The sequence below is a fragment of the Candoia aspera genome, chromosome 1 (assembly GCF_035149785.1).
Source record: "Candoia aspera isolate rCanAsp1 chromosome 1, rCanAsp1.hap2, whole genome shotgun sequence".
NCBI classification, from domain to species: Eukaryota; Metazoa; Chordata; class Lepidosauria; order Squamata; family Boidae; genus Candoia; species Candoia aspera.
In genome coordinates this window covers 295,325,846-295,339,855 of record NC_086153.1, presented here as the reverse complement: position 1 = coordinate 295,339,855, position 14,010 = coordinate 295,325,846, and the positions used below count along the sequence as shown (strand labels likewise).

Here is a 14,010-nt window from a genome sequence, read left to right as displayed (position 1 = left end):
AGGGCTGTTTATGTTCTGTTGAAGTTGCTCTGTCAAGTTCAGTGTCATCAACTCCAAACTCTGTTCCCTGTTTCTCTTATTTGTTTGTCATAGATATTGATGAATGTACAACTTATAACATCTGTCCCAGAGGGCACTGCATCAACACTGAGGGCTCTTTTTCTTGTGTGGATTGTGGTAATGGCTATATTGCATCAGTGGATGGAAGAACTTGTGAAGGTATATATGTGGCTTGGTGTGATGCGAAGGAAAACTTTCTCATGAACTAAAAAAGTTACATTAGCCTAATCCATAAGACTGTATAAACTGTCTTATAAATAATAGACTTTTGCTTTGGCCATAGAAATCAAGTTGTCTGAATAATTTATCGACTGAAGTTAATTGAAAACTTGAAGAATGATCGGCTGCCATGTACATAAACAGCATATAGTGAATGTCACTTGATATGGACAAATGATTGGATGTAGCACTGTTGTGGAGATGCTAGAGACATCTGCCTGATAACCTTTTGAATCATATACTGGAGGGATTTTGGTACATAATCTTTGTGAACTCAGAAGATCTGAAGAAATTTAAATGAGCCTCTAAAAGCACCTTTTGAGAGAAAAATGTCAGAATTGTTTTCTTGAACTATGGTGAAAGATCAGTGTGTTAAGGACAATTCCTGAACCTTTTCTTGTCCCTTATTCCATGTCAGTGAGACTCTGCTTTTTTTCCCCTAGATATTGATGAATGTGATTCACACATGGCCTGCCCACAGGGAATCTGCACTAACACACCAGGCTCCTTCACTTGCCAAGCTTGTGAAACAGGCTATGTTCTCTCACCTGACAGACAGTCTTGTGAAGGTAATAATATTGACTTCATTCTGCATGGCTGAATGACTGAAATACTTGGCCTACATCAAGCCTGTATGCATATAATAGCAGAAGAAGTAGAGATTATGTCCTGGACTGAATTTCCCTTTCCCAGATTTATCACCTGGGAAAGCATTTTGTAGAATATTGGTCTTTGTTTTTCCCAGGCTACAGTTCACAACCCAGGCTATTATGAAATATTTCCATTTCATAACATATTATAAATGTTATGAAATGGAAATATTTGGTGAAGATTAATGTATTCATTAATGAATTGCTTGCAGCTTTGCAGATAGCATTCATTACATTAAATTTGGAGTTTGGAGAAGAAAAGAAAATGGGTCCAGAGAATGAAAGAAACAAGGGCATGATTACTCAGTGTGATTAAGTAAGATAATCTGCTTTTGTTTTTAAAGTTAGAACACCACAGCTGGAGTAGGGAACACATTAAGGGCTCCCAGCTCTGTACTGAAAAACTCTGGAGGTTAGTAGGTGACAGCAAAGAACTAGTTTGCTGCATCTCATTGCTGCCATCTAGTGGTCATCCAATAATTCTCTAAAATGGTTTCATTTTTGGATGAAAGGATGAAAGGACTTTAAAAATGGAAAGGTTGGGAACACACACACAAATGCAAATATCATCATCATCTTTTTCAGTGAAAAATACGAACTGCCATGGTGTTAAAGATGAGAGGAACATTTATTTAATTGATTGGTCCCCACATTTTCTAAACTTTTAGTGGATCATGACAACAGAGAGTTTAAGAAATTCTGGACTGGATTTTCAGTATCAAATCCTCCCACAGATTTTCCATGAGAGATAATTAGGCTGTGATGCCAGTAAAATAAATATGCCACTATAAAATAAAAAGTGTAACAAAGAAAATGTGAAATAAATTAATTGAGAAAGTTATTTATTATTTATTTCCTATGCCACCTTTATTATTTTTATAAATACCTCAAGGCAGCTAACATACCTCATACTCCTTCCTCCTTCTATTTTCCCCACAACAACAACTCTGTGAGATGAGTTGGGCTGAGAGAGAGGGACTGGCCCAAGGTCACCCAGCCGGCTTTCATGCCCAAGGTGGGACTAGAACTCTCCGTCTTCTGGTTTCTAGCCCACTGCTTTAACCACTAGAACAACTGGCTCTCTAAAATAGTTGCTCAGAAAACCAACTAAAAACAGCTAAATTTTACAGTGGTAATGAGATAAGTTAAAATCAGTTTGCTAGAAATAAGAAAACGAATAAAGGTTAATAGCTTTTTATTGTCGCTTACTGCTTTGAAGAACTAGCTTTGGAAAGCAGGAACAGAAAAATGTGGACTCTAAAGAGAAGTCTGATCTCAGTAGGAATTCCAGCCGTTCCCCAGTTAAGGGTATCCCATATACAACTGATATTTTTCTGTATAGAGCTAAAATGAGGAATAATGCACTACGGAAACTAATTATTATATAAAATAATTGCTTATATCCTTTTCCAATAATACGTTTTGTTTCTTTTATATGTTTCCTATTTTAGAATTGTTCTCTGACATGTCTTATACATGTAAAAACATCAAGCAGAAATCTGAAAACTATGCAGTTAAAAATCATATTAATTTTGTATAATCTAAATGATGTTTCAATAAAATATAGAGAACTCAGTTGTTCAAAACTAGAAATGTACACATTTACAAGAAAAATACATATATTTGTTCAAATGGTCTGAAACATAACATCTCTTAAATTTCTAAATATGCATAAACAAGATTCCTATTTAAATGACATTTGTTTCCTCTGGAGGGTTTGCAAACAGCACAACTGTATCTCCATGGAGGTTTATAGTATCATGAAGAGAATTCTACATAAGTAGAATTTTACCAGAGGTCACTTCACACCTTATATTTTTAGGTGTACACGTTAAAAAAAAAAATAGTCCCGGACATTTTAAGGTAGAAGTGAGACAAACATGTTGCAAATGCATGCATTATCCAAGAACTTCCAGTGAAGAGGAAGAATTGGCAGGGAAGGGGCTTCATTATGTGATACTGTGTAGTTGATAGATGGAGCTGGATTCGAAAGGAAACTAATGCTACGCTCCTGATTAAGAGTGGCAATAAAGGTAATGTTTTGCTTTCTAGCTGGTACTTCAGTTTTAAGTATTTCCTTATGGTTACCAAGCTGGGTGTGCCTGGCGGCAGACTTGGAACACCTAATACTTGAAACAGCTCAAATGAACCAGAAAGAAGGAATGACCAATAAACACGCATCTCTTATGTACTAGATGAAGCTAGTATATGTTCATGTCACAGTATACAAATACATTATTAATATTTAAATTAGTTTACATAACAATAGAGACAAATGGGAAATGAAGTATATTAACCGTGTTTTTGACAGGCCATCCCTGTTTCTTAAAGCTGTGTTATATATGTACATTTTAAATTTATAGCTAAGCAATTTTTAAGTGCAAATGTAAAAAATAGAGTCCAAACGTATTGTTGGCAGATTTCGTGTACTGTATATCACTGAAACACTTATTAGGTAAGTAGGAATGATTGCAACTACTTGTTGGTGTTTATTCGATGGCACACCCTGGCTTGCCTCTCTTCAGTGTATGAAGGGATCCTCAAAGAGAAAAGAAAAGAGTTCTTTGTATTAAGTTGTGAATAGGCTGATGCATACATGGTGGGAAGGGTCTGGGCGCACAAATCAGATTCGTTCGGAAAATTTAAGGAATGCTACTCCGTTTTGCTGGTAGCTAATAGTATCATGATCTGTCACTACGGTTTATCCTCTGTGACTGAAATAGAGGCTGCAGGTTAAAAGATATCCCCTGTAAGGTTATTAAGCATAAATGCCTTCAGACACTGGACTGTCCTACAAGAGAATATCTCATTCTCACTTCGGGCTGACTGGCTTTCCATGTTTGAACTAGAACAACTTGGTGACAGCATGATCACCAAATATAAAACGCAATGAATAGTCATGGGGATGTGTGTGTATGCTCTGATCCTTGTTCAGTATGTTTTAAGAAGACCAAAGCTCAATAAACATACACCAAAGAAAGGTGCATAGACAGAAGTTCTTTAGGGACAGAATGTGCTCTCTTATATTCTTAAGCATTTGCAGTATGCTTTTAATATGAGCTGGACAGCAGAATGCATACATTTCCCCTGCCAGTAGCTTGAGCATTGGTACCCTGTTGCTTAGCTTACTTTTTTCATTTAAAAGAAAAAGAAAAAAGCCTAAGCTTGTGCCTACATGGAATTTTTCTCCCCTAATTGCTGTTTCTTTCCATTAAGCATGCCTTCCTTTCCTTGAACAGACAGTAATGAATGTGAATACCCAAACACTTACTGCTTAGGAGGAGAGTGCTTAAACACACCAGGATCCTACACATGTCGTTGTCAGCTAGGATTTGAACTCTTCAATGGGACCACGTGTGAAGGTATGCCCAATGTTACACATCTGGATGAATTTGCCCCTTCTTCATCAATTTATTCACATTTTCAGAACTAGCATAAACAAAGGGGGGGAAAAGGCAGACTTGTTTTGGGAGTTTCATATGGCCTTTGTTCAAATCAGCCTCATTAGTGTCTAGGGAAAAAAAAACATGTCTGACTGTCCAATAAGGAAGAGGAGAATCCATCTTGCAATTGGGGAGTGCACAGTGGCACCTTCTAAGTGCTCTTGTATTTATCACATGTGCTTCAAATATATTGAACATTATCTAAATAGATACTTGTGCCTGCCTATATAATTTAAACCAACCTTCCCCAAACTGATGCCCTCTAAATGTGTTGAAATTTCAGTTTCCAGAATTCTCTGCCAGTATGGGCATTGGCCATGTGATGGGGGATTCTGGGAGCTGGATTTTGATATCTGGAGAGTATCAGATTGAGCAAGGTGAATTAAAAAGTTGATTCTGGATTATTCCAGTTATTTTCACATGTTTTTGACAGTTAATTGAGTTCAACATTATCTTCTGCTTCCCCTTCCCTCTTCTTTCGTTTTCCTCATGTAAACATTTGGTTTCTTCTTGTGACCTTGTGATTTGGGTACTGTCTTTATTCTGTGTTCTTCTTAATTCTATGCTTTTGTAACCTATATCAAAACAATTAAAGTTACAGTTATTACTGATAACTTGTCTTTTATAGTATAAAAAACAAGTTATATAGATCGTATAAACAGTAATGTATGATGTATTTGTGTTTCTTACTGTCTCATATTTGAGTGTAATAAAATAAAATATATCTGATAGTGACTATCACACTCCCTGGTCTGCAACTTGAAGCCAACTGATTAAATAAGAAAGTCTCCTATAATTTTTGGGACCTAGATAACATGTATAAGATAGGAGTGGGCAGAAAGTACATCCAGGATTTCTTAGTAGATGTCTTGGTGTTTTGAAATAGATTGACAAGAAATTCTGACACCTTGTTAAACATCAGCATCAATAATAATATGGATCCCCTCTACCCACCTAAATTAGGCTGCCAGAATTAGAAAACACAGGGAGGAAACAGGTATGGATTTCTGCAGGAAAAGACTGCAGTTTCAGTTTTCATATTAAAATAAATTGTATGGCTGCTGACCCCTGTTTCTTAATTTTAAGTGAATGTGTGATGGACTTCAAAATTTATATGTATGTATGCAGAGATCTTTCCAACAATAGATTTTTGGAAGAGACTCTCAGAAAGTTATTTCCAAACTTTCCAATGTCAATTTCCCTCCTATTTTAATACCCCATTCAGATAGTTTAGATGTGAGTAGTGTAAGATCTGTCAGAAAGACAATGTTGCTCTGGATAGAAAGATACTTTGTTCAACTGGAGGTTGTGTTAAGTTGCTGATAGATGTTAAGTAAGAATAATCAGTAGCAGCTTTTCAGAGTGAGTTCCCTGTAACTATCTTTACCTCCTATAGATCAAAATGAGTGTCTGGATAGTGGCATCTGCAGCCCCAATGGCGAATGCCTGAACAGCCATGGATCGTACTTCTGCATTTGCGCTCTTGGCTTCTCAAATGCTGCTGGTGGAGTCAGCTGCCAAGGTGAGATCTTAGAAGCCACAATGATTTTTTGTCTGTCCCTCTGTTCTCTTGGACATTTCTTACCAAGAAAAGAAATAAAGGAAGGTATCCTCCATTTTCCTATGTCCTTTCCATGCTGGTCCCAGGTTCTTAAAAGTTGCATTCCCATTCAGCATCACCAAGCCTCTATTTTCTGTTAAGACTGTGTACCAATCCAGCATTTTAAGGGGAAAAGGTGATTCAGAATGCATATCATAATGCATGTTGCTATGACTTTTCCAGGACTCATGCTGTGATCTAAGGAAAAGGTGTGTTTGATTTAAGGAGTTGCTGAAAGTTATGATATGTATATCCACACATGCTATGAATGACCTTTTCTCCTTCAAATCCAGGTTGCTTCACAACCCTATTCTCTGCCCCTGCTTTTACAGGTCCCTATTTCCAAAAATTACTAAAGTAAGGCACAATGTTGGTAGACAGGGCTTATAAACTCTGGAAACTTCCCGGTTTAGATTTAGATTATGCCACAGACAAGCTAAGCTTCATATGCTAAAATATAGGAACTGTAATTCTCACTTATTAACATAATGTAGATCATTTCCCTACTAGCTACCTATAGCATCTTCTAGACTCATCCAGTCATTGTTGTGTTAAAATAACAGTAATGAGGATGGGTTCAACTCACTTTGAAGATGGCTGAATAATGCTATGAAGACGGTATAAGCTACTGGGGGAAACAAGGAGTATATAGGATTCCCAATTATGGACTTATTCCACTGCCATAAGACTTTCCTGTTTCTACTTGCAAAGACAAATTTAGGGAAAGGCTGTAGCATTGAATCAGAAGGCCTGAATTCAAATTAGTTAATTTAGCCCATTTCAAATTAGGCTCCAATTAAATCATTTGAATCAGCTCCAGAGGAATTCCTTCAGTACTCATGATCAGCCCTGCCTATTTCTGTCCTTAGCTTCTGCCATCCCACTTCAATACTATTTCACATTAAAGTCTGGCTTCTTATTCTGTGCCCTTATGTTGTGTGACATTCTGCAGATGTGGATGAATGTGCCGATCAGTCCCGGTGTTTGCATGGCCAGTGCCTCAATACAGAAGGATCTTATAGATGCTTGTGTCAGACTGGCTTCCGGCATTCACAGGAAACGGATGACTGTGTAGGTAAGAGCTGACCTCTGAAATTGAAAGACTGCAGATCAGAATCAAGCTAGGCAAGTAGTTGGATGCATTTTTGTATTTTATATCTACATTTAAAAAAATACAACTAGCAGCTGCTGGCATGGAGCTGATAATGATTGGTGTTGCAGCTGGGGATGTGGAAATTTAACCCCTTTGCTTCCATGCTGAGGTCCTGGGAAAAGCTGTTCACCTAAAGCTGCTATTGGCATGAGAGAGGTTCTCTCATATATCAAGGCAGGATTTTTTCTTAATGAAAGTAACAGATTCAAAGGATTGATTTTCACTGGGTATCAATTCATCTGTGCAGGTAGGTAACTTCATACTGTATGTCTATGTATGTGTGTGTGTGTGTGTGTATGTATGTGTATGTATGTATGTGTATATACATATACATACATACATGCACACATATATATATGTGGCTAGGGAATTCTGGGAGTTGAAGTCCACACATCTTCAAGCTGCCAAGTTTGAGAAACACTGGTCTAGGGCTGTAGGGAGCATTGCCACTCATGTGAGATTATCACACTGGGTGGGTATACCAGTCTTGTGGGCACTGTGCCCATTTTTTGTGGGCCATGGTAGAATTGTCTCTTATGATACTCGCCCAAATGCAAAGAAATCTTGATGAATTTTACTAGTTTAGTATGTTGCTTTGGGGCTACAAATGTGGTCTTTAGGGCTGCAAGTTGCCCACTCTTGTTTAAGGGTACTTGTATGTTAACTATGTTAGCCATCAGGGCTTGTGCATTTTTGTCAGGATTCTTCTTGCCTTTGAGATATCTTTAATGCTTCCTTTTTTCCTATGACTTATTACTGTCAAGACCTTTATTCAACTTTGTCCTCCTGATATATTCTTTTGAAAATGCCTTCCCATGGATGACAGATGTGGACGAATGTGAAGAATTTGGGGCTGCTGCTTGTGGCATATGGCAATGCCAGAACACCTTGGGTTCATTCCACTGCATTATGGGATGTCCTCCTGGCTTCCATCGCACACCATTTGGTGAATGCATTGGTAGGTTCTCTTGGGAGAACTCTGGGGTGTGTAAAAGTCAAAGAAGAACCTGTGTAGGGCAGAATTCCATCTCAGAAAGAAGGAGAAATGTTTTTTTTATTTAATTTTTATCCCGCCTTTATTATTTTTATAAATAACTCAAGGCAGCGAACATACCTAATATTCCTTCCTCCTCCTATTTTCCCCACAACAACAACCCTGTGAGGTGAGTTGGTCTGAGAGAGAGGGACTGGCCCAAGGTCACCCAGCCGGCTTTCATGCCTAAGGTGGGACTAGAACTCACAGACTCCTGGTTTCTAGCCCAGCACCTTAACCACTAGACCAAACATTATAGAGACAAAAACATTACTCAACTGTAGTCTCAATTGTCCTGGGACTGTCTCTTCTTTGAATGTATTAACAAAATGTATGTTGGTTTGCCCTTCCTCTTAGGAAGTTTATTAAAGAGGTGTATCTGTTGTGGATGACATAGGCATGAAAGTACCCAGAATAGAAAGCAGCTTGATGGGAATTGACCCATAAGTTTTTTCTCTTTCCTGTTTATTACTACTGATTCATATGGCAGGTAACAGTGTAAATACTTCTATCCCTTGACATTATTCTCAGTTCCATATGTGTAGCTTATTTATGGTCAAAGACTAAAATACCAGTACAACACAATCAAACAAAACCAAAATGGGAAATTAGCACAATAAAAAAGTCAAACAGTTAATAAAGTGTGAAATGAGCTACATCTGAAGAGCAGTAAATCAATTGGTAGATGTTTTCAGTAATAAACTTATGGCAATCACAATCACTCAAAATCTGGCAACCTTCCTAGATATTTCTGAAGATCAATATAAAAGGTAGCTCAGCAAAACTTGAGATATTCTCTTGATTGCCCAGCCAAGGGCACAAACAGTCTCAGAATGAAAAATTATTAAACCTCTCCTCTAAAACCATGGATGACAAAATTTTAGGTCTGGACAATGAGAATGTTTGTTTATGTGAGACAGAAAGAATGTTGGTGAAATAATTAACTAAAGTGAAAGGTGTATTACAGAGTCCATTATAATAATGAGGACTTTACCCCTATCTTTCTGTAAGTCCAAGTTCTAAAGTGGCTCTCTCAAGACCTGGTGTCATCAAGAAAGAGGAGAGAGATTGCAATAATTTAAATCCAAGACTATGCATTTCTTCCAAGGAGAAATACATTTATCAACAGTAACTGTGCTAAGGTTCCTTCTGTAAATATTGGCTGTGAATAGCCAATATTTAATAAGCAGAATCTCAAATAAACCTCTATCAAGGGAAGGCCAGATTACAAAACCAGAAGAGTAATTGATGCACATTGAGAGACATGTAACATTGCTCTTAAGAATTTGGATTGGATTACTTCTCTTATAGTATACACAGAGCACAAAGCTCAGCATCTTAGACCTAAATACTTCTCCTTTCAGTTCCTTAATCATCCATATTTTATCTTTCTCACTGCATTGTCCACTCTCTGATACGGAAGTCATGTTTATTTAAAATGAGTTCATGACATTCTTCCTTATTCTTGCAGTCTTTTGATATGAGCTAAAGATGTCAGTATGAGTCCTCTTGCTAGCATGTATCTGAAATGAAGGTTTAAATCCCAAAATAGGGTTTGCCTTGCTTAAAAAGGACTGTGTACTGATTCGTTGATCTATCTGTCATGCAGATATTGATGAGTGTGCCAATGAGACCCTGTGTGGAAACCATGCTTTCTGTGACAACACTGTTGGGTCATTCCATTGCCTGTGTGACCGTGGCTATAAAAATTCACCTTCAGGCCATGACTGCATTGGTAAGAGTCATTCAGCATTCATAGATCCATATTGTTTCCTTGTCCAGGATTCTGGCACCTTTCCGACGTGTCTATCAATGTCGTATCTATGACATTGTGGGGTTTTTTTTTTTGGTTAATTGTATTTGAAATTCCAACTTCACTGTTCTCAAGTTCTTTGTGAATGAACCCTTCAATCCCTGATAGGATTGAAGAAAAAATGCAGTGCCCAGATGAATCTTCAAATCTAGCTCTTTTTGAAAAGAAATACTCTAGGTGATTGTAGCATAATCTGTCCATTAAAATGCATGTTGCAGAGAATTTGTATAAAAGCAGGGCTGGAGAAACAGTTTCTTGGAGGCAAAAAAATGTAGTTGAGAGGAGTGCTGAAACCTAGAGCTGGAAGAACCGCTGAGATCATCTAAACTAAACCTTTGCTGATGCAAGAAATCAAGTACAACTTTGATAGAAAGTCATACATCTTCTACTTAAGGATTTCAGTCAAGGAAGTGTCCACCACTCTCTGAAGCAGGCTGCTCATTGCCAGATATCTCAGGAACATAGCTCCTCCTCATGTTTATTTTAAGTCCCCTTTTTAACATTTTGAACTTATTTCTGCAGTCACAGGAAACAAAATTGGGCCATCATTTATCGACAGTCTTTAAATATTTGGCTATCCTGTCATCTCTTCCTGTTCATGCATCTAACCCCTGGGCTATCTGCTTTCCGCTACTTTATTCCTAGGGGTCATATTTCTGTACCAAGAGCCTAGCCAGCAGAATGAGGGGCTGCATCCCATGAACTGCAGCAGGAGTACATGTTGCTGTCATAGCTCTAAGTTTTAAGAAACAGACGTTATGAGAAGTCAGAAATGTGTTTAAGAACAAATAGAATGGAGGAGTTGACTCCTTAGGTGAGAAGCAGGGATGATGAGTCTAGAAAGCATTGGAGGGATGAATTTAGCAGGCATGTTGATAAACTTGATTATGATTCTTCCAGATGTAAACGAATGTGAGCTGATGGTTGCAGTGTGTGGGACTGCACTTTGTGAAAATGTAGAAGGAGCCTTCCTGTGCCTGTGTCCAAGTGACCATGAGGAGTATGACACACAAGCTGGGGAATGCCGCCCCCGATCAGGCCTAGGTAAGAGTTTATACTGCAAGTTGAAATTGGAGATACAATGCTAGCAAGCAGAATCCATGTTCTCCTTATTGGTCTGGGTAAAAGAAACCATTGTCTAAAATTCTTAACATTTTAAGACATCAGAGAGTGTTTGATCTCATTGAGCCCTAAGCCATTTTTTTATATACATAGTCGCTCTATTAGATATAGTCCCATGGGGATATTTAACCAATCACCTTCTGATCCAGACAGAAAAAAAATAGCTACAAGCATATTAAATCCCATTTGTGAAGGCAAGATTTAAAAACAGTTAACATATGAATGGACAATGACTTAGAGGTTGCATTCAAGTAGTTTTTCTTTGTGCTCCAAAATGTAGTCCTCAGCCAAATGGTCTTAATATGAGATTCTCATAATCCCTGACATGGTATCAGCAACATGATGTCCATCCCTACATTGGGGGAATAGAGTCACTTTTGCACTGCAAAACAGGCTTTAGTAACAATGTTGTTTGCAACTCTCTCTTTTTTAAAAGGGTTCTGATGAGAGTATTCGAGCACACACAGTCATCAAAGACAATTTTAAAGTAATACAAAACAGACCCTTAGAAATGTAGGTTGTGGGGATGGGTGGGAGGTAACCTTTCCACCTGAAGCAATCATTTGTAATTTGGAGGGAAATTCCTATTTCCAGGTACAAAATATAATGCAGACAGTGCTGAATTGTGTTATATTTGCATTTGGAAAGACAACTTCCAGTGAAGCTATTTGGAGTTTGTGAAATATACTTTACACTGTAAAATTAATTATGTAATAAAATCTTCAGGATACTTTGCTCTGACGGATTGCTTTCATCCTAGAATTTCCAGAGATCTGGCTCTCCAGCAGAATATTATCAATGTGCCTCTATTACATACGACATGTTTTAATCTCATCTCAGGGGAACCTGGAAGGCCTGTGTCTTTACATCCTAGTAGTGCAGAGCGGAAGGAGTGCTACTATCACATCAGTGATGTCCCATTGTGTGACAGTGTCTTGGCCAATAACACCACGAAAGAGGAATGCTGCTGCACTGAAGGAGCAGCCTGGGGAGATAATTGTGAAACATATCTGTGTCCAGTCATTGGCTCAGGTATATTGCATTATTTTTTAAGTAATAAGCATGTGAACAAAAAAAAAGAAAAGAAAAAAGGGAACTTCCTAATTGCTTCCTTGCTCTGTGTGCATGTGTGTGTATGTGTACATGTACCTGTATACTGTATATATGGATGTATATGCATATGTATAGCTAAAAGCTGTCCAAGTCAGGCCTGAATCCTGACTGACCAGAGTCCAGATAATCTGATTCTTCCAGGTCCCTCTGGAAACTGTAAGCTGACCACCTTCTGAACAACCTTCCCTAAGAAGGGGAGGTTGGAAACTGGACAAAAATTGTCCAGATCCATTGGGTCTAGTGGTGGCCTATTAAGGAGGTAGAAGACCAACCCCTCTTTCAAGGCAGACAGAGCCACCCCCTCCCACAGAGAAGCATTCACCACTGCATGGACCCAACTACATAAGATATAGTATTGAAAATAGAGATGCCAAGATCATAATGCCCTTCTATAAATCAGTGGTGTGACCGCTTCTGGAATATGTATGCAGTTCTAGTCACCACATCTCAAAAAAGATATAGTAGGGCCAGAGAAGGTTCAGAGGAGGGCAACTAAGATGATCAAAGGGCTGGAGCAGCTTCCCTATGAGGAAACGTTGCAGCGTTTGGGGATTGTTAGTCTAGAAAGGAGATGTATGAGAGAGGACATGATGGAGGTGTACAAAATTATGCATGGTGTGGATAAAGTGGACAAGGAGAAGCTATTTTCTCTTTCCCAAAATTGAAATTGAATCCTGGAAGAATCAGGACGGGCAAAAAGAATTATTTTTTACACAATGTGTAATTCAACTTTGGAATTCACTACCACAAGATGTGGTGCTGGCTACTAGCTTGGCTGGCTTCAAGAAAGGGTTGGACCAGTTCATGGAAGTCATGGGGATCAATGATTATTAGCCTTGATGGCAGTGTAACTGCTCTGAAGGCCAACTGCTGGGAGACTAGTAGGCTTCTTTGTGCAATTGGTTGGCCACTGTGAGAACAGACTGCTGGACTAGATGGGCCAGGGGTCTGACCCACCAAGGCTCTGCTTATGTTCTTCGTGCTACTTCCCGGGAGACCTTAATCAACCAGAATGGACAGGGATCTAAAACACAGGTGGCCAAACTCACAGCTCCAAGAATCCTGCACACTTCATCAGAGCTAATAAGCTTGAACTCTTCTTAGGTAACCAGGTAAGACCATGCCTCAGGCAGTGCCATAGGACCTGTACAGTCAGATTCAGGCTCCGAGCAAATCCAAGTGACGTTATTCAACTGATGCCTGCAGTGGTCCTCTCAGCAGCCCTGCAAGTGTTCCCATGGCCCCTCTTTACCAGGAGGGACAGGGTTACCCTAAACAGGGCCACTGATCTTGGAGATACCATGATCAATGGTATCTCAGTTATGTGCTATAGTAACATATTTCTTATATTTTTTTACCTTCTCCAGTATTTGGCTTAATTATTATTATTCCTCTTGTCTATTTTTTTTTTTTTTGGCAGTGGAATATATTGATATTTGTCCCAGTGGGAAGGGCTATATTCCTGTAGAAGGAACACTAATTTTTGGACAGACATCTTACACAGGTACCTCTTTCTCTAATTTTAACAAACTGAACTCAAACTGAATGGGCTTGTTTTAGAAGAAGTATTTCATTCACTCAAGTGTTGTTTAATACCCAAATAATCAGCCAATAGTATGCTTTACATAAGAAATTATCATAACACAAACAATTTTCATGTTGAATTATGACTATGGTACAGCTATAAAAACTTCAGAGAAATGCCAGTGATCAAACAGTAAGTCCAGTTCACTTTGCAGTGTTTATATTGATGTAAATCAGTGGGCTTTTTTATATACGTACATACTTCTTTTAGTATGTAGAA

At 38.4% G+C, this 14,010-nt stretch overlaps 1 protein-coding gene across 1 annotated transcript in view; it reads left to right on the top strand.

Moving 5' to 3' along the window:
- Positions 1-14,010, top strand: part of LTBP2 (latent transforming growth factor beta binding protein 2) — a 113,051-nt gene that overhangs the window by 89,095 nt on the left and 9,946 nt on the right. The window contains exons 19-28 of the mRNA XM_063290102.1: positions 94-219; positions 723-848; positions 4,169-4,291; positions 5,769-5,894; positions 6,925-7,047; positions 7,952-8,083; positions 9,768-9,893; positions 10,872-11,015; positions 11,934-12,125; positions 13,627-13,710. Of these exons, the coding sequence (XP_063146172.1) occupies positions 94-219; positions 723-848; positions 4,169-4,291; positions 5,769-5,894; positions 6,925-7,047; positions 7,952-8,083; positions 9,768-9,893; positions 10,872-11,015; positions 11,934-12,125; positions 13,627-13,710 (1,302 nt within the window). The remainder of the gene's footprint in view (positions 1-93; positions 220-722; positions 849-4,168; positions 4,292-5,768; positions 5,895-6,924; positions 7,048-7,951; positions 8,084-9,767; positions 9,894-10,871; positions 11,016-11,933; positions 12,126-13,626; positions 13,711-14,010) is intronic.